The sequence below is a fragment of the Hemicordylus capensis genome, chromosome 2 (assembly GCF_027244095.1).
Source record: "Hemicordylus capensis ecotype Gifberg chromosome 2, rHemCap1.1.pri, whole genome shotgun sequence".
Lineage (NCBI taxonomy): Eukaryota > Metazoa > Chordata > Lepidosauria > Squamata > Cordylidae > Hemicordylus > Hemicordylus capensis.
The window spans coordinates 395680369-395707746 of NC_069658.1; the positions used below are offsets into that span (position 1 = coordinate 395680369).

General features: G+C 45.7%; 1 protein-coding gene and 1 long non-coding RNA gene across 6 annotated transcripts in view; one reads left to right on the plus strand and one right to left on the minus strand.

Moving 5' to 3' along the window:
• The first annotated feature begins 6329 nt into the window (after positions 1–6329).
• Positions 6330–26888, plus strand: LOC128346069 (uncharacterized). The gene is made up of 3 exons (XR_008316764.1): positions 6330–6484; positions 25863–25980; positions 26547–26888. It is a non-coding gene; the product is annotated as an uncharacterized LOC128346069 (long non-coding RNA).
• The window catches only part of RAB37 (RAB37, member RAS oncogene family), a 133227-nt gene continuing 129262 nt past the window's right edge, over positions 23414–27378 (minus strand). For all 5 annotated transcript variants that reach the window (XM_053298951.1, XM_053298952.1, XM_053298953.1 and 2 more), the window contains one exon: positions 23414–24455. In XM_053298951.1, coding sequence (XP_053154926.1) covers positions 24350–24455 — 106 coding nt within the window. In that variant the 3' untranslated portion in view covers positions 23414–24349. The remainder of the gene's footprint in view (positions 24456–27378) is intronic.

Sequence of the window (27378 nt, forward strand, 5' to 3'; positions counted from 1 at the left end):
GTCTCCCCAGTATGCCCTGCGTACTCACCCAGGGCATACTGGGGCTTGTGGAGGCCACCCAGGGCTCCCTGCCCGCTCTCCCCGCAGTTTCTAAAAAAGTGGGTTCCACGGATCGTGAGACTCGGCTCAGAGAAGGTCTGATTCCGAGTCACCACCAAACAAGCTGGTGACAATGGGCAACCGTAACTGGACCTCTCCAGATGATCTCAATAGGCGACAGGGTTCACGACAAATAAGGTGCTCTCTTAAATGCCCTAGACCCAAGCGGTTGAGGGCTTTATAGGTGATAACCAGCACTTTATATTTTGCTTTGAAATGTAGCAGCAGCCAGTGCAATTCTTTTAAAAGAAAAGGAAAGGTTGTGCCGTTGACTCCTGGCAACTACAGAGCCATGTGGTTTTCTTGGTAGAATACAGGAGGGATTTACCACTGCCATCTCCTGTGCAGTATGAGATGATGCCTTTCAGCATCTTCCCATATCACTGCTGCCCAATATAGGAGTTTCCCATATTCTGGGAAACACACCAGCAGGAATTTGAACCAACAACCTCCTGCTCTCTAGGCAGGGTTCTTCCCTACTGTGCCATTAGGTGGCTTTGCAGTTCTCTCAAAACGGGTTTTATATGGTCCCTTCATGTTGACTCAGAGACCAATCTGGCTGCCACATTCTGTACCAATTATAATTTCCGGGCTACGTACAAAGGCAACCCCATGAAGAGTGCATTACAGTTGCCAAGCCTGGAGGTTACATATGCATATGTACCACTCACTGTTTTAAGGTCATTTATCTCCAGAAATGGGCATAGCTGATGTATCAGCTGAAGCTTATAAAAAGCACTCCTGCCACTGCCTCAAACTAAGAAACTAGAGAGAGTTTGGGATCCAAGAGTACTCTCAAGCTATGTACCTTTCGGCAGGAGTGTAACCCCATCCTGTACAAGGAGATCTGAACCATATCTCAGATCCCAACCCCACAGTCAGTACCTCCATCATATTGGATTCAATTGCAGTTTGTTATCCCTTATCCATCCCATTACTGCCTCCAGGGAGGCATTTAGGGAAGTTATGTTATTTTCTGATGAGGTAAATATGGAGAAATAGATTTGAGTGTCACCAGCATATTGATAACACCTGTCCCTGAGCCAAACCTCCTGATGATCCTGCCCTGGTTTGCATTTGAATGGGAGACTACATGTGAGCACTGTAAGATGCTTATGGGATGGGGCCACTCTGGGAAGAGCACCTTGCATGCAGAAGGTTCCAAGTTCCCTCCCTGGCATCTCCAGATAGGGCTAGAAGAAAGCTGTGTCAATTACCCACAGAACCTCACCTTATTACTCTGTAATGCCAGGTCAGTCCAAAATAAGTCTGAGATCATGACTTGATTATGGATGAAGGAGCTGACCTGGTATGCATTACAGAGACCTGGTCGGGAGAGACTAGTAGTCCTGTTTGGTCCCAATCCCAGTTTCTCCCAGTGGCTTACTCTGTGATGGAGCAGGTGAGAAGATGTGGGTGGGGAAGTGGGGTGGATATGGTCTATAAGAACACCATCTCCCTAACCGGGATCTCTGTCAGGGAATTGTCCTATACTGAATGTGTGTACCTAAACCTAGGGACCAAGGATACCAAAAGACGAGCTCTCCACTCCATTCTAGCTCTTCTCTCCTATTAGCTATACCGCACTCATAGTCTTAATCTGGCCCTGGACCTGTGTTTGCAAACACAACTATCATACCTTCAGTTAGGGGTGTATCTAGCATGGGGCAGGCAGGGCGCGTGCCCCAGGCGCCAGTTGAATGGGGGCACCATTTTTTAAAATAAAAAAATAAAAAATGGCCGCCAAAAATAAAATGGCCACCCTGCATGCTAAAATGGCCTCTGTGAGGCCCTAGGCCATGCCAGGCCTCACAGAGGCCAATTGAGCATGAGCGGTGGCCATTTTGTTTTCAGCGGCCATTAAAAAAAATTATTTTAAAAAATGGCCACTGCACATGCTCAAATGGTTCCTGCGAGGCCCTCAGTCCAGGATGGGCTGCAGCGGTAAATTAAGAGGCTGGGGGGAGGAGGGGAACCTTTGCAGACCCCCCATGGCCTTTAGGAAGCCCCCCAAAGGGGCTACGGGTAATTTTTTTTAAAAAAATTAATATAATATAAGTCACTGCACAAGTACTGAGCTCAGGCTTATGAGCTAGGATTGTATTCATTTGCTTTTACTTTGCTTCTCGTGAAAAGTGAGTTAAATGTGATGTCTTAATAATATGGCTATTAATGGTGAGTCTTTGAATCAGTGTGAAATCCTTAGTATGAAGGCCCACTGGGAGTTTCTTGCTGTCTTTCTCTCATTTTAACTGTCTTTCTGAAATACTAGAATATATTCCAAGCAGTGATACAGTTTACTTTGCATATCCTTTAATTATTTTCAGAGTATATGGGAAAAGTCAAATTCTCCATTTATTTTTAAAACCTATGCAATAGTGATGCTACAATGCATAGTAGGGAATTAGACAGGCACTTCTGTTTAGTTTTCCAAGTACACCTCCACATAGTATTTGGGTATTTCATGAGCCCCAGAATACTGAAATTTGTAGTTTTCCAGAATTTTTTGGTCTGGCTATGTCGACTGATAAATAGTTTTTGAAATATTAAAAGATTAACAAGCTTGACTTGTATTTTTGAGCTGATATTATGGTAAAGTTATCTGAAAGATAGGTGTCAGATGTTTAGAGAGGGGGGCGCAATTTCAGTGCTTGCCCTAGGTGCTATTTTCCCTAGACAGGGATGTGCATGGTCCGGACTAGTCCGGACCAGCACCGAGGGGGGGTCTCCCTTTAAGGGTGGGGGGTAGAAAATACCCCTCCCACCGCTTTCCCCCCTCCGGCGCTGCAGTTTAAAATGAAGATTTTGGGGCGGCAGCGTTCTTCGCTGCCGCCCCTGCCCCCATCGCCGCCCGGCAGTCTTCCTCTGAGTAGCACGCATGCGCGTGCGGCAGCGCGTGTCCGTCGCCGCACACGCGCCGCTGTGACGTAGGCACACACGCGCCGCTGCGCGCACATGCGTGCTACTCAGAGGAAGACTGCCGGGCGGCGATGGGGGCAGAGGCGGCAGCGAAGAACGCTGCCACCCCAAAATCTTCACTTTAAACTGCAGCGCCGGAGGGGGGAAAGCGGCGGGAGGGGTATGTTCTACCCCCCACCCTTAAAGGGAGACCCCCCCTTCGGTGCCAGACTGCCGGACCGGTCCGGTCCGGATCCGAACCAGTCCGGAGGCCTCCAACATGGCCTCCGGACTGGTTAGCGCCCCAGAGACCTGTCAGGCAGCTTCAGCGCCGGAGGGGGAAAAGCGGCGGGAGGGGTAAGTTCTACCCCTCCGCCCTTAAAGGGAGACACCCCCCCGGTGCTGGTCCGGACCGGTCCGGACTATGCACATCCCTATCCCTAGATACGCTTCTGCCTTCAGTGTATACACCTAAACATGTCATGTGTCAAGTGACCCAGTTCTGCACTTGACACTTCTCCAGACTCCATGTTGATGCCAGGATGTTGAGTCCACCTGTCTGGTTCCCCGTCTTTCTTCAGTTGACTTCTAAACATAATATTGAACCTATATTGTGAATATTCTAATGTTATAGTAATCCCATTCTGGTCTGACTAATCTCTACTAGATTTTCAGGACATAGTGTGTTGCAGTCTGGACCGGTTCAACATGCTAGAATCACTAAGAAGTCACTGAGGCAGGTCTCACAATCAGCGAGACCCGCTTTTGCTGGTTTTGCGGGGCAAAACCGCAGGCGAGCAGGGCAGGAGCACTGGGCGGCCAGATTGGCCACTCACATGACTGCTGGCTTTGTGACGGAGCCGGCAGGGGCCGTGCGGCCCCCAGAAGCTCCAGTATGCCCTGCGCAAGTGCGCAAGGCATTCTGGGGAGACCCCTGAGCCGGAGGGCTGCTTTTCAGCCTCCCACTGGGGGTCTACTCATGAGTAGCCATGGAGCTGCACTGTGGCTACTCACAATCCCCAAAACTGGGTTTGCGGAGCGCTCACTCCACAAACCCGGTTTAAGGGGCGGGCTACTTGAGTGGGTTACGCGCTCAAGAACCATGGGGCTTGCAGCCAAGCCTGGTGGTTCTCACGTTTGTAGAAAATCGGGCTAGCGGAGGCTAGCCCGATTTTCTACAATCATGTGAATAGCCTCACCATGTTGAATATAGCATGTTAAAAAGTGATTGCATACTTTGGGTCTCAGTAATCTGGCATGGAAATTTAAGGCAACTTCTCCCCATCGTCTTAAGAGAGGACAGGGCAAGGTGGGAGGAATGCCCATAAGCTTTGCCAAGGAACCAAGCTATACACTACACCCACGACCCACCCACATACTAAGGAGTCTGAGGAGTACAAGGAATGAAAGAGGGCACAGGCTGTCTTCTTAGGGTACTTGCAGACAGCAACTTTCTAGCCACCATACTAGTATCAACACAGGAATTGTTGCTAAGGCAAAGTACTTCCTAGCACTGGGGGTTTGGCTCGGTTATTGCTGTGTCACCCCTGCTGATCCTGCTAGTGCACTTGGACTAGCAGCAATATAGCATAGGATCAACACAGCCTCCATATGATATGGCTTGTGCATGTTGGCCACACTGGTTGGCCACTGTGCCTAATACTTGCAAGTCCTTTTCTCAGCTTTGCATGACGAACTGTACCTGCCCAGACTCCCTCTTCTGCACACCTATTAAAGGTGTCGGTGTCCTGTGCATCCTTTGCATCTGCTCACCCTACACATATGATAGCTGCACCTTAGGCTAGACAGCAGCACTGACTGAATCAGCCCCCAACTCCATGTAGGTTCTATGAAGTGCCCCTTACTTTTCACATGTTGCCATTATGATGGAGCAAGCTTCTGACTGACACTCACTTTTTATTCCCCCCCACACACACCCCACAAAATAATAGTAACACATCTGGTAGAAAATAATAATGGACATAACTGGTGTAATTTAAAAAAAAAGTATTTTCATTTCTGTTTTTAAACTTCCCTTGATGTGACAGTCAAAGCAGAGAGAAAGATGCTCACAGAAATTTTGCTCTGAAGCAGCAAATGTTTGGGAGAAACATCTGTCTGTTTACTTTCTTAAAGTCTGTTTACTTTCTTCTTTACTTTGCATACTAGCCAGGAGTTTCTCTATATCTTAATTTAGGAACATAGGAAGCTGCCATATACTGAGTCAGACCATTGGTCTATCTAGCTCAGTATTGTCTTCACAGACTGGCAGTGGCTTCTCCAAGGTTGCAGGCAGGAATCTCTCTCAGCCCTATCTTGGAGATGCTGCCAGGGTGGGAACTTGAAACCTTCTGCTCTTCCCAGAGCGGCTTCATCCCCTGAGGGGAATATCTTGCAGTGCTCACACATCAAGTCTCCCATTCAGATGCAACCAGGGCAGACCCTGCTTAGCTATGGGGACAAGTCATGCTTGCTAACACAAGACCAGCTCTCCTCTCCAAATTTATGTTGAACATGCACACTCATTTTTAGGCTGTAAGAAAAAATGTTCAATTGCTGCAACACATTGCATTATTGACTAAGCACAATGTAAAAGGCAAGTTGTGCAGGATGGGCGGGGGGGGGCAAAGGGGGAGAGACTGAACAATTGTATGCAACAATTCATGACCTTCGTCCAGGGATCCTGTTGAATTTAAACAAGGAAGCATAAAAATCCTTAACAATGTTAAAGTTCCAAAGGATGTTAAAGGATGGGGGAGGCGGGCAAATTGGCTCTCATAAGCATAGGCCTGCAAAACACACACCACAAGTCTATGCACCTCTACTCAGAATCAAATTCAATGGGACTTACTCTCAGATAAGTGTATGTAGGATTGGAGCCTCATTTGATTAATCAGTGAAGACCATCTTAATCGGTTGAAAATGTACCCCTAACTGGGCAGCAGATTAAAACAAAACAAAACAAGTATTGACAAAAGCTATACATTGATTAAAAACCATAAATCAACTAAGATTTTCTTATATAAGTAGAAAAGAACAGCCCTACTGGATCAGACCCAAGGCCCATCCAGTCCAGCGTCCTGTTTTGCACAGTGACCCACCAGATGCCTCTGGGAAGCCCACCACAGGCAAGAGCTGAGGGCACGCCCTTTCTCCTTCCCCTGCTCCCCTGCCACGGAGTGACAGATTTACATGAGCCACCACATTTGACTTACTGATATGGTGGACTCACTGATATGGTGGAAGGGAATTAGAAGCAAGGAAAGGAAGGAGGGCAAGGCTCCTGTCTCTTTAACACTTGTGTGAAATGTAGGGAAGTTCAGTAAATGAAACTTACCACTCCAAAGTGGGAAAATCTGCACCTTTTAAAATTCCAGTATGAGTGGTGGGCAGAAAGTAGTTGGCAAGCATGATGAGAGGATAATGCAAATCAGAGGGAATCTGTTTTGTGCTTTTGGTGGTTTGGAATGGCAGTCTGGTTTAAAAGGTAAGGGAAATTGGGGCATCCCCCTATCCTTATACCTACTCCAGTGCTTCTATTTTAATAGCAACATCTGCTGGACATAGAAGAATGTTGCAAGTTAAATGAAAGCCGTTAAGAATTCAAAGGCAGTACATGTTGGGGAAACTGAAGAGAGATCTTCCATAGCATGGCTTATACACATTTACATTTTCTGTAGATACATGCAAAACATTTGTATATGTAAGTATACAACTATGTAAATATATATGCAAAGTTACCCTTTTTTCCAAAATTAAAACTCAAGGCACATTTCAGTGGTTGCCAACTTCTTAACTGACCAGCCACTGTGCTTTTAACAGCAGTTTGATGCACCAAAGTTAGCATAATCACTTGATCATGTTTATCTCCATGCTGGCAAGCTTCATCCACTGTTTCCTTCACAACAAACTGCTACTGGATGCACAAAAGCAAACCTAGCTGGTCCTCCTGTGCACCGGAAAATTCTACACCCAAAAAGGTTTGAATAAAGTAATACCTGCACTCAGATGAGTTTCCCTCTGCATCAACCATAGGGAGGAGTTCCTCCTTTGAGAACAAGTAATCCTTCTGGGTTTCTGCATTAGGAATGAATGAAGGATCCCATTGTACCTCAGGTACGTGACAGAATCCGCCACCTTGAACAGAGCAGTGAGCAATAATGTGTTTGTGTAAGTTAGCTGACAGCATGTCTCTGAACATGTGAAAGGTGCCTTTATCTCACTAGTGAATAATCCCAGCTAGCCTCCACAGTTTGGGTTGAGGGCTTCTAGTCAGAAAGTGTAGTGTGAGCTTTTGTGCTTCTCTGTATGTCCTAAAGCAGGGGGTTTCCAACTTTGGTCACCAGATGCTGTTGTACTACAGTGCCCATCATCCCCAGCCACAATGGCCTTGTGGCTGGAGATGGATGTTGTAGTCCAACAATATCTGGGAAATATTGTCCGAATGGTTACTTTGGAACATAGGAACATAGGAAGCTGCCATATACTGAGTCAGACCATTGGTCTATCTAGCTCAGTATTGTCTTCACAGACTGGCAGTGGCTTCTCCAAGGTTGCAGGCAGGAATCTCTCTCAGCCCTATCTTGGAGAAGCCAAGGAGGGAACTTGGAACCTTCTGCTCTTCCCAGAATGGCTTCATCCCCTGAGGGGAATATCTCGCAGTGCTCACACATCAAGTCTCCCATTCATATGCAACCAGGGCAGACCCTGCTTAGCTATGGGGACAAGTCATGCTTGCTACCACAAGACCATGACCAAATACCAACAAACAATATGCACGCTGAGTGAAGAGCAGCATCTTGTATACACAAAGCCAAAATGTGTGCTTAATGTAAGTTAGTGCCTGGACTCAGAAGCATTCTCCCTCTGATTAAAGAAGTAAAAATGTGGCTAACAGGACAGCTGTATTAAAGAGGAGTGAAACCAAAGCATGGGAAACACTCACACTATGTTTTACTTTTCCAGTAATCAACACTAAAGAGAAATGTGGAATTAGCCATTTCCAGAGGGGGTGCGTCATTTTGTTTTTATTTTAATATTATCTATTGATTTGTTTATTTATTTAAACATGTTTTTATACTGCCCCAAACTCACATCTCTGGGCGGTTCACAACAAAATAGCTTCAGTATAACTCTGACCCTTTTAAGCTTGTTACTTGAACAGGGATCATTCAATAGCTGCTGATAAGGTTAAGCAGGATCAACATTTTTCAGGTGAATACTAGAAGTATATTCTTTAGAATCACAACTAACACCCTCACCTCCTCACACCAAAACATCAACCCAGCAGCAGCAGCAATTCCATTGGTGGGATGACAAAGGTATTTGGAGAATGCTGGACTCTACAATATGAGATTAGCTGGAGGAAGTGGTGGGTTTTAATTTAACAAGCAAAGGATCATGTTTACTCTTCCCCTGTCACCTTTGGACTATGAAACATGCAGTGAAACCCTGGATGCTTATTACTTGGTCTTAGGGAATGCACTGCGCACCCAGCTTCTCCCACACTTCCTCAGTGTGGCAATGCACATTCCAAAAAGGAGCAACCACTCCCTTATCTCTGCAATCCAATGTTTGCTTAGACGCCAGGTTGCTTCCACTCACTCTTTTCTAGGGCTAGGAAATGCCCATCTTTTGTTCGCTTGCATTTTATGGGGAATCTACATGACATTATTTTCAGATCCTTGCATTGCATTGTCATGTTTTCTGTGTGTGTTTTTCCTCCCAGGCCTGATCTGAGGCAATCTTTGTTATCAAATATAGCTGCAGTATGTAAACCACTTTGGGAACTTTTGTTGAAAAGCTCTTTAATAACATTCATAGTAGTAGTATCAGCATCAGCCTGTTCAGTGTATAAGGCAGAGTTGCATGTAGGTAATTTTGGAGCCTGGACCTAAAGGCCTTTGGAACACACACACACACACACACACACACACACACACACACACACACACTATTTTTAACATGTGGCTTCTTGAGGGCACAAACAGCAACTGAACTCACAAGAACATAAGAATATAAAACAGGTATATTTATGCAAATATGCATTGGTAGAAACATCTCAACACACAACGTAACATATTCCCATCCCACATATTTCTTTGCCCACTTCCCCCATCTGTCTCTAAAGCACCCGGCACAGGTCACAATCACACTTGCCTGCCCGGCACAGTGCAGCCGGCGGTGCAGCATGTCTAGGCTTGGACTGGCTCGCCGAGCAGCAGGGCCTTTTCCCGGTGCACCCTCACCTGGTGCACCCTGCTGCACTCGCTGGGCTCTCCCCACGCCAGCTGCCTGGCTCCCCTTCCCCCCTCTCCCTGTCCAGAAAGCCCCACCTCCTCTCCTTCCGATTGGTCGTGAGAAGTAGGCTCAGACTGCCCTTAGGGCAACAGGGCATATTCCCGGTGCGCCCCACCCGCCCCGCCCCACCTGGTACGCCCCACCCCACCCTTTGCCCCAACTCCCACCCTTAATTACCCATTCTGCTCAAAACCTGGCCCCTCCCCACATACATTCCACCACCCTCTCAGTGCCCCCAGTCCGGCCCTGGGCATGTCAACCACCACCCTGGACAGACTAAAGAGGATTTGGGGGCCCCCAGGGGGTGTGGAGGTCCTAGACTTCGGCTCCAAAGTCCAGGGGTAAGAGCGCCTCTGTGTATAGGCAATCTGTTATGACACAGGCACAGAGATGAGGCACAATTAATTGGATGGGGAAAGGCCTCAGTTGTATTAATGATTTAACTGCAGTAAATACCTCCAAAAGAATATAGCTCACAGTGTGGATATACTCTGTGTAAAGGACTGTTGTATTCAATCTAGTAATCTTTCATGTTTTGTCTATTAGAAGTTTTTCCCTGTGGGGATCCTGTTGAGAGTGTGTGTGGGGGTTGGAGTCAGAAAGAAAGAGGAGGGGAAGGAGAAAATGGAATTGTTTCTGAACAAAGTCTTAGTTAAACCTACATAAGATTTATCTGTTTTTACGAGGGAAGCAGTTATAAAAGAAGGATAATGAAGAAATGGTCCATTTGCTTGCTGCCATCTCTGGGCAAGACAACATTTACTGCCCCTGAGAGAGGCCATGCCTGAGTGTCACCCTGTCATTAGCTAACTCCTGGGTGGGTGATTCGGGCATACCCCAAGGATGTTCTCTTCCAGTCCTTGAGGATGCAACTCCTGAGAAGCTGATTGGAGGAACCCCCCCCTTCCCCCTTTACTTGATGCCTCAGGATGCTCCCCACATTTTTTTCTACCTGCTCTCTTTACCTGCATGGTTCCTTCCAGTTGTAACCTGAAGGGAGCTCTTTTAGGGGCATCACTCTTTCATCCTGGCAGTGTAAAGCAGAGTAAATGAAAAACCTGCCAGAGGTTGTTTCGTCTTATTTTATTTGTATGTAATAGCTTCTATATGTATTTTTATATATCTGTATCAATATTCAACCTTAAGGTTCTTTTCAACTGGGTCTGAGTTGAAATATGTATATTTGATCAAAGATCGTAATAAACTGAACTGAACTGAACCTGCCAGAGGCCAATGTGTGAAACTAAGTAGCTTGTAAGTGGCCCAGTTAATCTTGCACAGTGAACTTGGGAATGGGTGGGGGATGTGCTGTTTTCATACTGAAGCTGGGCTAGCTTATGTTGCCAGCCCATTCCCTCCTCCCATGGGTAAGAAAACCTACTAAAATATGGCTGTTGTTAGGCCTGCTGCACGCCTCCCCCACCTGCTTGAAACACCAATCTCCCAAGCAGCAGCTGCTGTGACCAAGGTCAGAAAGCCTTAAGTCTCTAAAGATCCATTCTTCCTTGAATTAATTAGAGTTAGGAAGGATTCAGGAATTGGTTAAGTCCCCAAAGCATGCAGTGTGCACTTCTGTCTTATATAGGTGGCTATGTGGAAGTACCCCCACAATTCAATGGGACCTATTCCCTTTTAAGTGGCTGAAGGTGCCAATCTGGTGTGCATTACAGAGACCTGGTTGGGAGAGGCTAGTGGCCTGGTTTGGTCCCAGCTCCTCCCAATGGGTTACTCCGTGGTGGAGCCGGTGAGTGGATGTAGACGGGGAGGTGGGGTGGCTGTGGTCTATAAGAATACTCTTTCCCTTACCAGGATCTCTCTGTCAGGGAGTTGGCCTATATTGAATGTGTGTTCCTAAGTCTAGGGACCAAGGATAGATTGGGACTTATGTTGGTATACCAATCACCCCATTGTCCAACAGAGTCCCTAACTGAGCTGACAGACCTGGTTGCTGAGTTGGCATTGGAGTGGACCAGGTTCTTGGTGGTGGTGGACTTCAATGTCCATTTCGTTACCAGGTTGTCAGGGGCAGCTTAGGAATTTGTCAGAGGTGGCTCAGGAGCAGCCATGATGACTATGGGCCTATCCCAAGTGGTTTCTGGACTGACGCATGATGCAGGTCACACGCTCGACTTGGTCTTTTGCTCTGATCAGGGTGGTGTTCTGTGGGTGGGGCCCCCTGTTATCTCCCCATTGTCATGGATGGATCACCATCTGGTTAAGGTAAGACTTGCAGCCCAAACCCACCTCTGTAGGGGTGAAGGACCCATTAGGTTGGTCCACCCGAGAAGGTTATTGGATCCAATAGGATTCCAAGAAGCCTTGGAAGGATTTCAAGCTGGCTCTGCTAGTGATTCTGTCAATGCTCTGGTGCAAACATGGAATAATGAACTTACTAGAGTGGTAGACACAATCACTCCTAAGCGTCCTCTCCAACCTGCTTTAAAGTCTTCCCCATGGTTTTCAGATGAACTGCGGGAGCTGAAGCGGCGAGCTGACGACTAGAGCACAAGTGGAGGAAATCTCAGCATGAATCGGATAGATTGCAACACAGAGCTCATTTGAGGATCTATGCTCTGGCAGTGCAGACAGCAAAGAAGTGGTTCTTCTCTGCCCACATTGCTTCTGCAAATTCACATCCAGCTGAGTTGTCAAGGCTTGTGAGGGGGCTTGAATTTGCCTTGCCTTGAATTTGTATTTGGAACTGTCCCTTACTCTCTGTGATGTTTTTTGCAGATAAAATATCTTGTATTCACGCTGAACTAGACTCTTCAGTTACTGCAGAGTCTATTGTAGAGATGTCCAGCAACTCCTCTTGTAGGGTTGAATTGGATCATTTCCAGCTTGTTACTTCTGATGATGTGGGCAAACTGCTTCAGACTGTACGCCCCACCCCCTGATCTCTTGACCCTTGCCCAACTTGGCTTATTTCACTTGATACTCATATTATCAGAGAGAGTCTGGTAAATATCATAAATGCTTCTCTGAGGGAGGGCAGGATGCCTCCTTGTCTTAATTGTCTTAAGACCTTATTTGAAGAAACCTGCATTGAATCCCTCAGAGTTAGCTAATTGCAGGCCTAATTCCAATCTCCCTTGGTTGGACAAGGTGATTGAGCGAATGGTTGCTTCTCGGCTCCAGGCAGTTTTGGATGACACAGATTATTTAGATCCTTTGCAGAGTGGCTTTCGGGTGGGCTATGGGGTTGAGATTGCCTTGGTTGGCCTGATGGATGATCTCCTATTGGCAATTGACAGCGGGAGTGTGACTTTGCTGATCCTTTTAGATCTTTTGGTTGCTTTCGATACCATTGACCATGGTATCCTGCTGGGTCGCTTGAAGGAGGTGGGATTGGGTGGCACTGTTTTACAGTGGTTCTGTTCCTATCTCTCTGGCAGATTCCAGATGGTGTGACTTAGAGACTATTGCTCTGAAAAGCAAGAGCTGAAGTGTGGGGTTCCACAAGGCTCCATACTGTCTCCAATGCTTTTTAACATCTACATGAAACTGCTGGGAGAAATAATCAGGAAGTTTGGTTTGGGATGCTATCAATATGCTGACGACACCCGGATCTATTTCTCTATACCAACTTCATCAGGAAATGGCATGACCCTGCCCCCAAGTGCCTGCCTGGAGGTGATATTGGGCTGAGTGAGGGATAACAGGCTGAAGTTGAATCCAAACAAGACGGAGGTACTGTCTGTAGGGGGTTGGGATCTAAGAGATGGTTTAAATCTGCCTGTTCTGGCTGGGGTTACACTCCTCCTTAAATATCAGGTTCATAGTCTGGGAGTGCTCCTGGATTCCAAACTCTCCCTGATTTCTCAGGTTGAGGCTGTGGCCAGGAGTGCTTTTTATTAGCTTTGGCTTATACGCCAGATATGTTCGTTCTTGGAGACTAGTGACCTTAAAATGGTGGTACATATGCTGGTAACCTCTAGACTTGACTACTGTAATGCACTCTACATGGGGCTGCCTTTGTACATAGTTCGGAAACTACAATTGGTACAGAATACAGCAGCCAGAATAGTCTCTGGGTTTACTCGAAGGGACCATATAACACAGATTCTAAAAGAACTGCACTGGCTGCCGATAGGCTTCCGAACAAAATACAAAGTGCTAGTTATTACCTTTTAATGCCCTTAATGGCTTAGGTCCAGGGTATTTAAGAGAGCGCCTTCCTTGTCGTGAACACTGTCGCCTATTAAGATCATCTGGAGAAGTCCAATTATGGGTGCCACAGACTCGATTGATGGCAACTCGAGACTGGGCCTTTTCTGTGGCTGCCCCAGGGCTTTGGAACATACTCCCTGCTGAAATAAGAGCATCTCCTTCTCTGTTTGCTTTTAGTAGGATCTTAAAGATGTACCTGTTTTCCCAGGCCTTCAACTGAGATTCGATTTCTAATTGTTAATGTTTTTTAATCTGATTTTTATCTTTTTATGAATTTTAAATGTGTTATATTTTATGTTTAAATTCTGTACACCGCCTAGAGATTTTTATACTAGGTGGTATATACATTCAATAAGTAAGTAAGTAAGTGTATGTCCACTTGCAGGTCCCATTGAACTCCTGTTGAGTAAGGATCAACACCCTTCACTGAATCATACTGTTGATTCCCAGTAAGTGTGTTTAGTATTGCAACCTAAAGACCCAAGCTGGAAGTTGTTTCATTGAATAGTCAGGCAGACACACTTGCTCTCAACAACTGAGGTTTTAATTCTGTAGACCTGCCCCAAATCCACAAATAGCAACCAAGACAAAGAGTGTGAGCATATGTCACAAGAGAGTGCTCAAGAACAGGAAATACTCCAGATGCAAAAACTGCTGTGGTGGAGTAAGCCCTACATACAGACCAGAAGAGCTAGTCCGATAGCGCAATTAGCATAGGAGATGTTTCACTCCATAATGAATGGTGTGATAAACACACTGGGACTCTATAAGCAAGGAATTAGTCAGCAAAAGCGCATGAGATAATGTTCTAGCTGTTTATTGCTGGCTGGATAATTTGGGAAGTTGGAATAATTTTTGTTTGCTAACAAGGAACTGATGTCCTGATATAATATGATGACATAAATTCTGCTGTCAACAACAGTAAAAAACAGAAGTGGATCTGGGAAGAAGTAAAAGTACAGTACAGTGACAGAGAGATGTGCAAAGACCTGGGTTCAGATTTAATCTTCACCACCGTCTACAATCCTGTGCACAATTACATAGGAGTAAGCTCCATTGAACTCTTACTTACCAGCAAGCATGCACACAACTGGACTAATAGTCTCATCTAGTGGCCTTAAGGAAAGTCCTTGACTTAGTTTGAAATGCCTAACTCAGCTGCAAAATGGGAAGAATGAAACAATCCATAATAATGTTAAGTTCCACTGAAATGTTATAGGGGTACTCCATGTGGCGGTGGGGGGCGGGGAGATCACTCCCTGAGAATTACACACCCTATTTCTGCTGTTTTAGAAAGCATGAAAAACACTGTGAAGATGTGTGGGTCTTGCTAGAGTAGAGACTAGATTGTGGATTGTTGCAATCAATGATTGGTACAAACTGAGATACACTCCTATTGGGCTGGCTCCTCTCACTCCAAGTGATGATTTCCATTCTAGTTGGTGGGAATTCATTGTCCACAAAATCCTTACCTGTGGCCTTTCTCCAGACATTTTGAGTATGCTAAAGAGGGAGAAGGCCAAAGAAGCAATAGTATAATGAATTTTTGATTTAGAGCTCCAGTTTAATCTGAGTTGGATACTCACCTTTTGCAGGATACCGAGTGAGACGGATGGGAGAGCCATGGCTGCTTACCTATCTGCACTCACATATTCTAATTATTGCAGGGCTTTTACAAAAGCAAGATTTAATGCCCTCCCTGCAGCACTTCTGGATGGCAGATGCCATAAAATCCCCACTGCTCATCGTTTGTATCCTTGTGGTGTGGCAGAAACTGAGTAGACAACACATATAGTTTTATATTGCAGATTTTATTCTGACTTACATCATAGGTTGATCTCTCCTTTTTAATTAGAATTTACGGGTCACTCTGATGATTTTTATGTATCACTTCTTTTATTGGATCACAAGTTACTTATAATGTAGCCAAGTTCTGTTTCTTAGCCACTAGATTGTGGCGGGTAATGATTTGAATTCAGTTTGATTTAATAGTTACTGTCAGATGTGCTAACCTTTTTTTGCTGATCGTTCTCTTTTGATTCAGCTTTTGAGGGGTGAAATGCCTCCTGAGTCCTGACACTAATAAAACAGTTTGGCTTTTTAAAAAGAAATAAATAATAATAATAATAATAATAATAATAATAATAATAAATTATTATTTTGCATTTATATCCCGCTCTTCCTCCAAGGAGCCCAGAGCGGTGTACTACATACTTAAGTTTCTCCTCACAACAACCCTGTGAAGTAGGTTAGGCTGAGAGAGAAGTGACTGGCCCAGAGTCACCCAGCTAGTATCATGGCTGAATGGGGATTTGGACTCGGGTCTCTCTGGACCTAGTCCAGCACTCTAACCTCTACACCACACTGGCTTCATGCAGCCTTGAGTATGTGTTGAAACCATCTCACACCTTTCAGCAGCTGAACTAAATCTGCACAAACCTCTCTGAACTCCATTCTTAGATGTTACAAAAGGCAGACACTGGGGTCAGGGGCGTAACTATAATAGGGCAAGGAGAGACAGTTGTCTGGGGGCCCACTGCCTTGGGGGGGCCCCAGAGGCAAGTCACATGACTGACTCCTCCAGCCGCGCACCCGCCAGGGCTTCCTTCAGTTGTAATCATTCTCCAAAACTGATGCGAGTGTTAAGACCTGGAGCTACCAGAACAGCATGTCTTTCTCTAGTACCATTAAATGACTTGCATCGTCCACAATTCACAAAACCTTTAAATAAATAAATAAATAAAATATTATGCGCTGATGTGGCACATAGGTATGCATGCGTGTGTGTGTGTGTGTATATATATATATATTTAAAAAATTTTAAAATTTTACTTCAGTGAGCTGGGGGCCCATTTTAAAATCTTGTCTCTGGGCCCACTCCAACCTTGCTATGCCCCTGACTAGGGTACTTGCATGCCTGCAACCTGCCCCCTTCCCTGTCCTTTTGCTTACCATCTAGCCTGAGGAAGAGTCATAGAGGTCTTGGAAGCTTGCTGTTTCTTGCTTTGTTACATTTCGGTTGGTCCAGCATTGTGTACTTTGGGCTGTGGATTTTTCTGGTGTGTGTTCTGTTGTGATTTTGGTTTTTAATGGTGCTGAAGTTGCTGATCAGGGAAAGGATGCCAAAACAATCACAAAACAAACAAACAAACCAGGAAGAAGTAAGCATACATAATTTTAGTCACTGATCTAAAATAATGTAAAATGGAAATTTGCATAGGAGTTCTGTGAAGCTGAGCAAGATAATTGCTTTATTAGAAGCAGGTTATAAGAGAACATAATTGCAACAAATGTAACACTTAAATGTGCTCAGGGCTAGATTTGATATTTGATATTTTTAAAATCATAGATATCTATATCACAAAAGAAGCATGTGGAAAAATGCTTTCATAGAGAACTAGGAGTCAACTCACACATCCTTTTTGTTGGGCTGGAATGTAGTACCTTGTGCACTGTGGTTCAGCTTTGGGGTGAAGCTGTTAAGAAGTGGATTCACTACATAGCCTTTTCTGTGTACTGTACCACCATGTTTCTGCAAGTGGGTGGCTGTAACAACGTTTAAAGTTGTGTGGTGAGCTGCAATGTGTGAGCTGAACTTCTGCAGTGCAGATTGGGTTGATCCACACTTTACTACACCAGGATTGTGGGATTTGGTCATCATGGTTGCTGTAACACTTCTCAGTAGCATTTAAGACTCGCAGATTTTCATTCAACAGCTATCAAGTATATCGTGTTTAATAATTGGAGTAGGTTTGCTTGACGCAGCAACATGTTTAGCACACTAGCCTGATCAAGACAATCACTCCCATCTATGCACATTTACTCAGAAGTAAATCCCACTGCATAAAAGGACATCCAATTTCAGCTCATCTGTATGAAGATGAAACTTCACTGAATTTATATGAGAGAGTTCCTGAGCTAATATTCTGTAAACTAACATCCTGTAATCAGGTTAAATTATATGAAAAGGATTATTTGTGCAAATCCAGTGACATTGAATAATACTGCATACTCTGTTCTAGTTCCTTTTAAAATGATATTTGGAATTCTTCTCCCATACCTCATGGTGAGGGAAGCTGCAGTCAGAACTGGAGAAAGGCAGGTGGAATTCATGGAATACTGTGGGTCAATAGGGGTGTTGGAGTAAGAATTTAAGACAGCAGGAGCTGAAAAGCCTTAGAGAGGACTACGTTTTGACAGATGAATGAAGAAGTCTCTTACCTTGATGCTTGAAGCCCCATCTGACCTCTCCTCTAGCTGAGCTTTTAGAAGAAACTAACGGAGTCTTTTGTGTATGCAACCAGGAGAGTTTGAATCCAATTTCTTTTAGAACAAGAACCAAAATTCTTAAGATTCTACAAGAGATAGTAAATCCTACACTGGAGGCAATATAATCTGCAGGAAATTTCCATTATATAAAAAAGGAAAATAGGGTTCCAAGAAGCCTTGGAAGGGTTTGGAGTTGCCTCTGCTAGTGATTTTGTCGATGCTCTGGCCCAAACATGGAATAACAAACTCACTAGAGCAGTTGACCCAATAGCTCCTAAGCATCCTCTCTGACCTGCTTCAAAATCAGCACCATGGTATTTGGAAGAATGACGGGAGCTGAAGTGGCGAGGTAGACAACTAGAGCGCAAGTGGAGAAAGACTGAACACCAATCTGATAGATTACAACACAGGCAATCTGAGTGAAAAAGAAGTGGTTCTTTTCTGCTCGCATTGCTTTCACAAGTTCATGTCCAGAGTTGTTGTCTAGGGTTGTGAGGGGGCTTGAACCCGAATTTGGAACCTTCGATCACCTGCTGTAAAGTTTTTTATGACTTCTTTGAGGATAAAAATCTCTTGTATTCAGGCTGAACTGGATTCCACATTTATTGCAGTCTCTACTGTGGAGGTGTCCAGCAACTCCTCTTATGGGATTAGATTGGATCACTTTCAGTTTGTGACTTCTGAGGATGTGGACAAACTGCTTCAAACTGTATGTCCAACAACCTGTTCTCTTGACCCTTGCCCAATTTGGCTTATTTCATCTGCCAAAAGTACTATCCGAGAGGGTCTGGTACATATTATAAATGCTTCTCTGAGGGAGGGCAGGATGCCTCCTTGTCTTAAGGAGACTATTATTAGATCTTACTTGAAGAAACCTGCACTGGATCCCTCAGTTAGCCAATTATAGATCTGTCCCTGGTCTTCCATGGTTGGGCAAGGTGATTGAGAGAGTGGTGACCTCTCAGCCCAGGCAGTCTTGGAGGAAACAGATTATCTAGACCCATTTCAAACTGGCTTTTGGGCAAGCTATGGAGTAGAGACTGCCATGGTTGGTCTGCCAGATAATCTCCAATTGGGTATTGACAGAAGGAGTGTGACTCTGTTGATCCTTTTGGATCTCCTGGCAGCATTCAATATCATCGACCATGGTATCCATCTGGGTTGCCTGAGGGAGCTGGGTGGCACTGTTTTACAGTGGTTCCGTTCCTATCTCTCTGAAGATCCCAGATGGTGTCACTTGGAGACTGTTGCTTTGCAAAGTGGGAATTAATGTATGGAGTTCCACAAGGCTCCATACTATCTCCAATGCTTTTTAACATCTACATGAAACTGCTAGGAGAGATAATCAGGAGGTGCGCTGCAGGGTGTTATCAATATGCTGATGACACCCAAATCTATTTCTGCATATCAATTTCATCAGGTAACGGCATAACTTCCCTAAATGCCTGCCTGGAGGTAGTAATGGATGGGCTGGATGAGGGATAACAAACTGAAATGAATCCAAATAAGATGGAGATAGTGATTGTGGAGTGGGGGTCAGAACTTGAGATATGGTTTAGATTTTCCTGTACTGGATGCGGTTACACTCCCCCGAAAAGAACAAGTACATAGCTTGGGAGTTCTCCTGGATCCAAAATTCTCTCTGGTCTCTCAGGTTGCGCTTTTTATCAGGGGCGCTTTTTATCAGCTTCGGCTGATACATCAGCTATGCCCATATCTGGAGGAAAATGAACTTAAAACAGTGGTGCATGTGCTGGTAAGTTCCAGGCTCTACTACTGTAATGCACTCCAAGTGGGGCTGCCTTTGTACAGCCTTTGTGGGGCTTGCCTTTCTCCATCTCCAGCTGCTCTTAAAAAGACCCTTAAGACACACCTGTTTTATCAGGCTTCTAATTAATTTTAAATGGTTTTATGTCATAATTGTTCTAATAATTTTATCCTGTTTTTATATTGTGTTTTAACTTATATACACTGCCTACGGATGCACATGTCAGACGGTACAGAAATATGATAAATAAATATGATAAATATAAAAATGATTATCTATTTTTCTGGATCAGAACATGACACTGAGTATTTTACACAGTCCAGCTTTATATTACTTATTCTTTGCTTTCAGTAATATTCTTTGGAAGGCTGGTGACTCTGTTGCCTGGCCAGAACAGCTTGAAGGATTTGTATTGGGCAAATGCAGACAGAAAATGCAACCAAAAACTCAAACACAGGGCTTATAAATGTAATCTCCCCCTGATCCAACTTAACAGCCACAATATTGACTATTAATCATTGCCCATTCACACAGTAGACTCCCTGTTCACATAAAAGCAGGTTACAAGGAATACAAATGTTGTGCATAAATAGCTCAGTCATCCCAGATATTTTTCCTGTCCTAAACTAGGATGGGAACACATGAGGACACCTGCTATGCCAGATGATTGATAGATAGATAAATTATCAAGCTATTATGACAACTCGAAGCTGAGATCAGAGCACTGGTCCATGTCCCAGTATTTTTGATTCCAGCTGGCAGTGGTTATCCAAGATCTCAGGCTGGGGTCCTTCCTAGCCCTGCTAAATGAGATCCTTTTAACTGGAAATGCTAACCTGGGACCTTCTGCATGAAAAGTACGTGCTCTATCACTGAGTGACGGTCCCCTCCATGACAGCAGGGGAGGTAGCGAATGACATCCTGAGGACTCCTGTGTGTCTGTGAATGCACTTGGAAGGAAGGACAGGAGGAAGGGAGGAAGGAAGGAAGGAAGGACGGATGGACGGACGGACCCATCATGCCTAGCTGAGTGTAGGGGCACCTCTATGTGCAAAGTGTCCAAGGGATGGCACTGAAGCAGAAGAGGAATAGTGTGATATGAAGCAATGCCTTTCCATTCCTGTAGAGCTGGGTCTATCCCTTCTCCAATGATGTGATGTTATCCTATAATTAAAAGGTGTAGCATGCTTTCAAAGGGGACCTTTCCTGAAAGAGAGAGAGAGAAAAACCACATGCTGCCCTGGCAGCCTTATGGCAGATTCTGTTTAGGGTAGCTTTGCTACTGCTGTCCAGCCCTATCTACCTTAGCAGTGGCCCAGCTTTCCTCATAGGTGCACTGCCTTTGGGGTGAAATGACCTCCACATTGTGGATGCAGAGATCAAAAGGACAGGGCAGGACTTGTGAAAAGGGAAACTGCAGCAAGCCAAGGGCCACCAATCATGGAGGCTATTCTGGCGATCAGGTGAAATTGGGTTAGGAGCGCCTAGCCCGATTTCCCCTGACCATGTGAGCCACCGGGCTCTCAGGCAAGCCCGGTGGCTTCCAGGCGGTTAACCTGCCTAACTACCCCTCCCCTTAAACTGGGTTTGTGGAGCAAGTGCTCAGCAAACCCGGTTTTCAAAATTGTGTGTAGCTGCAGCACCGCAGCACGGCTACTCATGAGTAGACTCCCAGCTGGGAGGCTTAAAAGCAGCCTTCCAGCTCGGGGGTCTCTCCAGTATGCCCTGTGTGCTCGCACAGGGCATACTGGAGCTTCCAAGGGCCACGCAGCCCCCAATACTCCCAGCCCTCGCTGGTTCCGTCATGGAGTTGGCAGTTGGCTTAGCCCGCTCTCCTCGCAACTCCCCTAGAGGCTCTTCTCACCGATCGTGAGAAGAGCCTCATGGTGTTGTTAAATGAGGATGTTTACAACATGGAGATCAATGCATGTGTTGATCAAGAGATTCCTATTGTAACATGTGCATTGCTATGGAGGTGGAGGTGTCTCTTTGGCTAGGTATAACCCCCCTGCTTTCACTACTTGTGACCTGCCAAGTCAGATGTGGCCCAGCAACTCTGTGTTACGATGCACTGGAAGCTTGACAAACCTCTTTGGTTTTGTTGCCTGCCTTGCCAAGCAGCTGGCAAGCCACACAATATGGCTAGTGGGCTACATCTGGCTTGGTGGTTTATAAGCTGCACAGGCTTGATATGCCAGCCCCAGGGCACTACTGTTCCACATACACAGCTAAACAGACACTCATCGTGTCTTGCGCATGTTACAATGAGAGACTAATCTCTGGCTTGGAACAAAGTCATGCGTGAGCAGCTCAAAGGCAGACAACAATGATGTCCTCTGCTTTCCAGTGCCTTTGTGGTGACATTTGTACTTTTTTCCTTGACATATTTACAGTTTTATTACTTGGAAGCACTTCATTGCAAAGTTCCATTTGCCAACCAGTCCCTAAATTAAGACTGAGTTGGTGTTCAGGGCTGGCTCCAAGGGATAGTGAGGTTGGGCATTTGCCAGTGCCCCAAGATCAGCCCAGAGCTCACTGTCCCAACAGCACCACCATGCTCACTCTGCACCAAACATCCCAAAAGGTCAGAGGCAACAAGACAGAATTCCCAGTTTCTATGCTTCTTTGAAGCTATGGGGCCTTATTAAGGGTGACTCACTTGAGGGCCAAATCCTGTAGTTGGCATAGTTGGCACTGCTAGAAGGAAGGATGCTCTTTCATGGGGTCAAGAATCTTATGTGATGCAAAGGTGCTGACTTGCATCTGCCTACAGCAGTGTGCAACAAACATTCCTGGTCCAGTGGCTACATTGACATCAGCGGTTTGTTATGAGACAAACCAGAGGCAAGCACACTAAGTGAGCTCCTGAGTGCACTGTTTTGGGGTGATCAGCAAGAACAACCTTCTCTTTTCTCATTGTAGAGATCAAAAGGGCAGGACCAAAATAAGGGAAATTGCAGCAAATGAAGGACCCCCACCTGCTCTTTTTGGAAAACAAAACAAAACAAGAGACCAGCAGTCTCTTTTGTAACATGTGCACTGGGATGACAGTGCCTTTTGGGCTGTGTGCACGGCAGGTTTGCACCACATCGATCGATATGCAACCTACTGGACATGAACTTCCAGCAAGCTGAAGAAGGGAAAGATGATAATATATAAGTAACAGAAAGACTGTCTAAAGTGTATGATATAGTAAATAGCCAAATAGTAACTGAGTGCTATCCAGGAAAAGCTAACCAAGCTTAAGTCCATTTGTAATTAATTAAGGCTGCAAGCATATAACATTGAATTCAGTGGGACTTAACAGGGTAAACACACAAAAGGATAAAACTGCAGTTGTTCACAGCAGTCTCTGAATCCATTGCTCTGAATGGATTTGCTACCTCTGCTGGCCGCTGGTGGAATAAAGTCAAGGGAGCAGTAGTCTTATATGAAAGAAATCTAGTTGCACAATTTCCCCCCAACACTGCTTGATCACTCCAACGGGAGACTTGTGAAGTTACCAATACCTACAGCTCCCAGGGAACGGTGTGTATTCATACAAGATGGGTGTGGGATGGAGACCACACCAGGCCAAACACATGCTCCGGAGCATATTTCTCAGTCCTGCTGTTTGGATGATGATGCTAGGGCTGCTTGCCTCTTCTCCAGAAGCTCCAACCCTGTTTACTCTTTAACAGAGACTAGAGAAGTCTAGGGAGGGGTAAATACAATATTATACCCCAGCTGGTACCCAAGCAGAGAAGCCCAGAAGCACCCACTGTGCATTTGGACAGAGGGTGCCAGAGCTGTCTGAAGGAATGGTATATTGTGGGCCAACTTGCCTTCCCACCCTGGGGCATGCTGGGCTTTCTCTTTCTAGAAAGTTTTGGTGGAAATAAATATATAAATAAATACATACATAATGACTTTGCTTTCTCAAATATTCCTTTTTTATATAGACAGAAAAAATATACAGTGATCTCCCTCCAAACTAACTACAGTCAGCAGCATTCTCCTGATGTAACAGGCACAAGGAATAATACTAGGATCCCCTAGTCCTTTCCTAGGGGCAGAGGGAGGAAGGGAGGAGAAGGAAAGCAATCTTGGCTGCAGGATCTTTGGGTGTGGAAAGCAGGAAAGAGCCAGAGGTCAAAAGGAAATGTGCTTACTTTTTCTTGACTGAATATTCCTGCTGATTTCATTTATCACACAAAGCATCACCGTTTAGGGCAAGCAAAAAGGGTTATTATTGTTCTTTCCCCAAGGAGGAACTTCTATTTACTGCCATTGTTACTGCTATTAACCCTTCAGTCTGGTCAGACCTCACAGAAAATCCTTCTGTGGATTTTGTTTATGAAAGTAATCTTCTGGGTCAGTCCAACTTCTGCAGCTGAGGTCAACCTAGCTCAGTCCTAATGGTCTTGTAGAGGTGGGTTCTATAGAGCCATTCCAGACAGTGCTAGTGCAGTAGGTGAAGGGGATCTGTTTGTTTTGGTAAGGCCAATCCCTTCCTGCCCACTCCACAAAGGCCAGGCCTGGGAACTACTCTACAGACCCTGGCCACTTCCATTTTAAGTGTAGGGGGACCAATCCTAACCTTGAGTTTATTTGGCCTTTATAGTAATACTTTGCACACACGCACGCACACGCACACACACTCTAGATGAGTGCACAGCCATGCCCACTCACACTGGTATGGCCTACTACTTATATATAATCTATGAGCAACATTTTCTAAAAAACATAGTCTTTTGAGAGGATCCCAGATGCAGTTTCCTCTCTGCCTTCCCACTTCTGCCAGTCTGCTTCTTGACCTCTTGTCTTGACCTGAGGTTCTCCAGGCTGCTCGGGCATCCTCCTCCCTCAAAGGAAGGCACAGCAGCTGGTCCTCTTCTTCTGAGACTCTATATAGTCATGGATCTGGAACCGGGGCTCTTCTGGCTGCTTGACAGCTCGCTGCTTGAGCTCTCTGAAAGCACAGGAGTAGAAATGCCACAAAGTAACTCTTCTTGCAGAGAAGGGTCAGGTGATGTCTTTCGCTTTCCTTCCTCTTCCACAGAAAAGCAAAGCAGATTTCACCTCAGCCACATGGCAGAGCACAGAAGCAGGTCTGCCATGACTACAACCAGCTTAAACCCCAACCCTGCCAAAAAATTGTGACAGCTGCTCTGATTCACTCTGCTCACTATAACATCAGGTTGCTTACCTGTATCTTGGGTTCTTCTGTGCTCTTACACAATTGGGCTTTGCGCCTGTGCAGAAACCTCATCGCAGTTATTCTAAGCTAATTTCCTTCCAAATGGGTGGTAGCTCCTGCCCCCTTCCAGTGATGTCATAGCCTCCCTCCTTCAGTCTTTGAGTCCGGCGACCGAGGGAACTAAAGAGGGGAGGTTGGGTAGACGTGTAAGAGCACAGATGACTACTAGAAGAACCCAAGTTACAGGTAAGCAACCTGACGTTCTTTGATGTGGTCTCTGTGCTTTACACAATTGGGCACATAGCTAGCTGCACCCGTGCCCAAAGTTTACCTGGAGATGGGAGTTGCTACAGCTCTACTGAATGCTGTGGAAGTTGCTACTGCTCTAGTGGAATGAGCTCTTATAGGAGCAGGTAAGTCTTTCTTGGTAAGTTGGTAGCATAAAGTTATAGTCTTTACCATCCTTCTGGATATGGATTGGGCAGAAGCTCAACCACCCTTGTTGGGGCCTGAGAGTGTAATGAAAAGTGACTGGGTGGAACGCAATGTAGAGGTGTGGTGAACATAAAAGGCAAGGACCCTGTGAATGTTGAGTGCATGAAGATGTCACTCTACATTGTCCACAGGATTGGGGAAGAAGACTGGTAAGGTAAGTGGTTGAGAACTATGGAAGGAGGAGATGGCCTTGGGCAAAATGGCGATGTCAGGGTGGAGCACCACTTTGTCTTTATGGAAGATGAGGTAAAGGGAGTCCACTCATAGTGCTCGGAGCTTGCTTTCCTGTCTTGCAGACGTGATAGCCACCAAGAATGCTACTTTGCAGGAGAGAAGGTCCAGTGAGATCGTATGCAAAGGCTCAAAGGGATGTCTCATGGGACAAGTTAAGTACAAGAGATCCCAGGGTGGAGACACGATGGGGGTGTCAGGATAGAGAGGGCTAAGCCCTTGAGGAAAGTTTTGATTACAGGGTCCTTGATGAAGGACGTGGAAGGGGGTGGTGAGTGGGCCACTATTGCTGCTAGATGGACCTTTAAGGAAGAGATCTTGAGATCTGCTTCCTTCAGCGAGAGGAGGTAAGTGCAAAACATGTTCAGGAGAGACCTCCTTGGGATTAATATTCTTGGACGAGGAAGGTAAGGAAGCGCTTCCACTAATGTTGGTATGACTTTATCGTTGCAGGTTTCTTGGCAGTGGAGAGGACTCATTGCAATGATTGCAGAAAGAGAGTGATATCCACCTTGCGATGGAGCCTGTGTAGGTCTGGGTGCAGGAGCTGACCTGGTCATTGGGTGAAGAGGTGATGAATCAGTGGCAGGCGGCGGTGACTGCCTGGGGAGAGGAGCAGGAGGAGGGGAACCAAGGGGCAATAGGATGCACTCCACTTGATCGTGTTGAATCTTGCACAGCACTCAAGGTAGAAGAGGAATGGAGGAAAATAGATACACTGTCCGATTCTCACCCTGAAGAAGTAGAGTAGGCACTGGGTGTTCAGGTGCAACGTGAAGAGGTCCACCTCTGGGTGGAACCAGTGAAGAGAGATGGATTGGGTGACCTTTGGGTCCAGTTGCCACTCATGCCTACTCTGCTGAGAGCATCAGCCTGGATGTTGGCTGTTCCTTGGATGTGTATTGCTATAACAGTGATGTCGTGGTTTATGTACCATGACCAGAAGTTGAGAGATAGGTAGAGTAGACTGTGGGAGCCCAAGCTGTCTTGTCTGTTTAGATAGGCTTTCACCATAGTGTTGTCAGTCTGTATAGTCGCTACAGAATGATGTAGAAGCAGCAAGAAGCCCCTAGCGTTTTGAAAATCGCCAAAAATTCTAGTTAATTTATGTGGTGTGTATGCTCTTCTGTACTCCAGAGACCTTGTATGGAGAGATCCTGGATGTGCGCCCCCTAGCCGGTTTCTGAGGCAACCATGGTGAGGATGTAATGGGGCACCCATTGGAAGGATGGAATGGGACACCCACGGAGAGCCTGAAGGCATCTGCCCACCAAAGGAGTGACTGGCGAACTATGGCAGGTTCTGTGAGCCATCAAGATTGAGGGTCTATGTGAAGGATGGAAGCTGTGCAGGAACCAACTTTGAAGGACCCTGGATCGAAGGTGGGCATGTTAGAGAACATGTTTCTAGAAGCCATCTAGCCAAGAAGCTGTTGAAGGACTCAGGCTCTGTGGCAACTAGCAGAGTACCTAGGTTGTTAGGGACAGAAGTGATTTGATTCTGCTGTCTGGTAAATAAAGCCTGGTGTAAGTGGAATTGAACAGGAAACCTAGGAATTCTATGCACTTGGTGGGTACTAGTTTGGATTTGTAGTAATTGATTTGGAGGCCTAGATCATTCAAGAGGGCAGTCGTGGTGGCGAGGGCACAGAGGACGGCCTGGGGTATATTGGCCACCAAAAGCCAGTCATCCATAAATGGGAAAATGTGGATGCCTTGTGCTTGCAAGAAGGCCACCACTGGCACCATGCATTTGGTATAGACCCTCAGGGTCGACACCAGGCCAAAGGGAAGGGCCCTGAATTGGTAAGTGTTGTTTCTAATTTTGAAGCGCAGAAAACAACGGGGACGGATGGTGATGTGATAATACGTGTCCTTGAGGTCTAGAACCAGGTGTCTCTCTGCAGGAGGGAGAGTATAGCTGTGATGGTGAGCATCCAGAAGCGTTTGTAGGTGATGCAGCAGTTGAG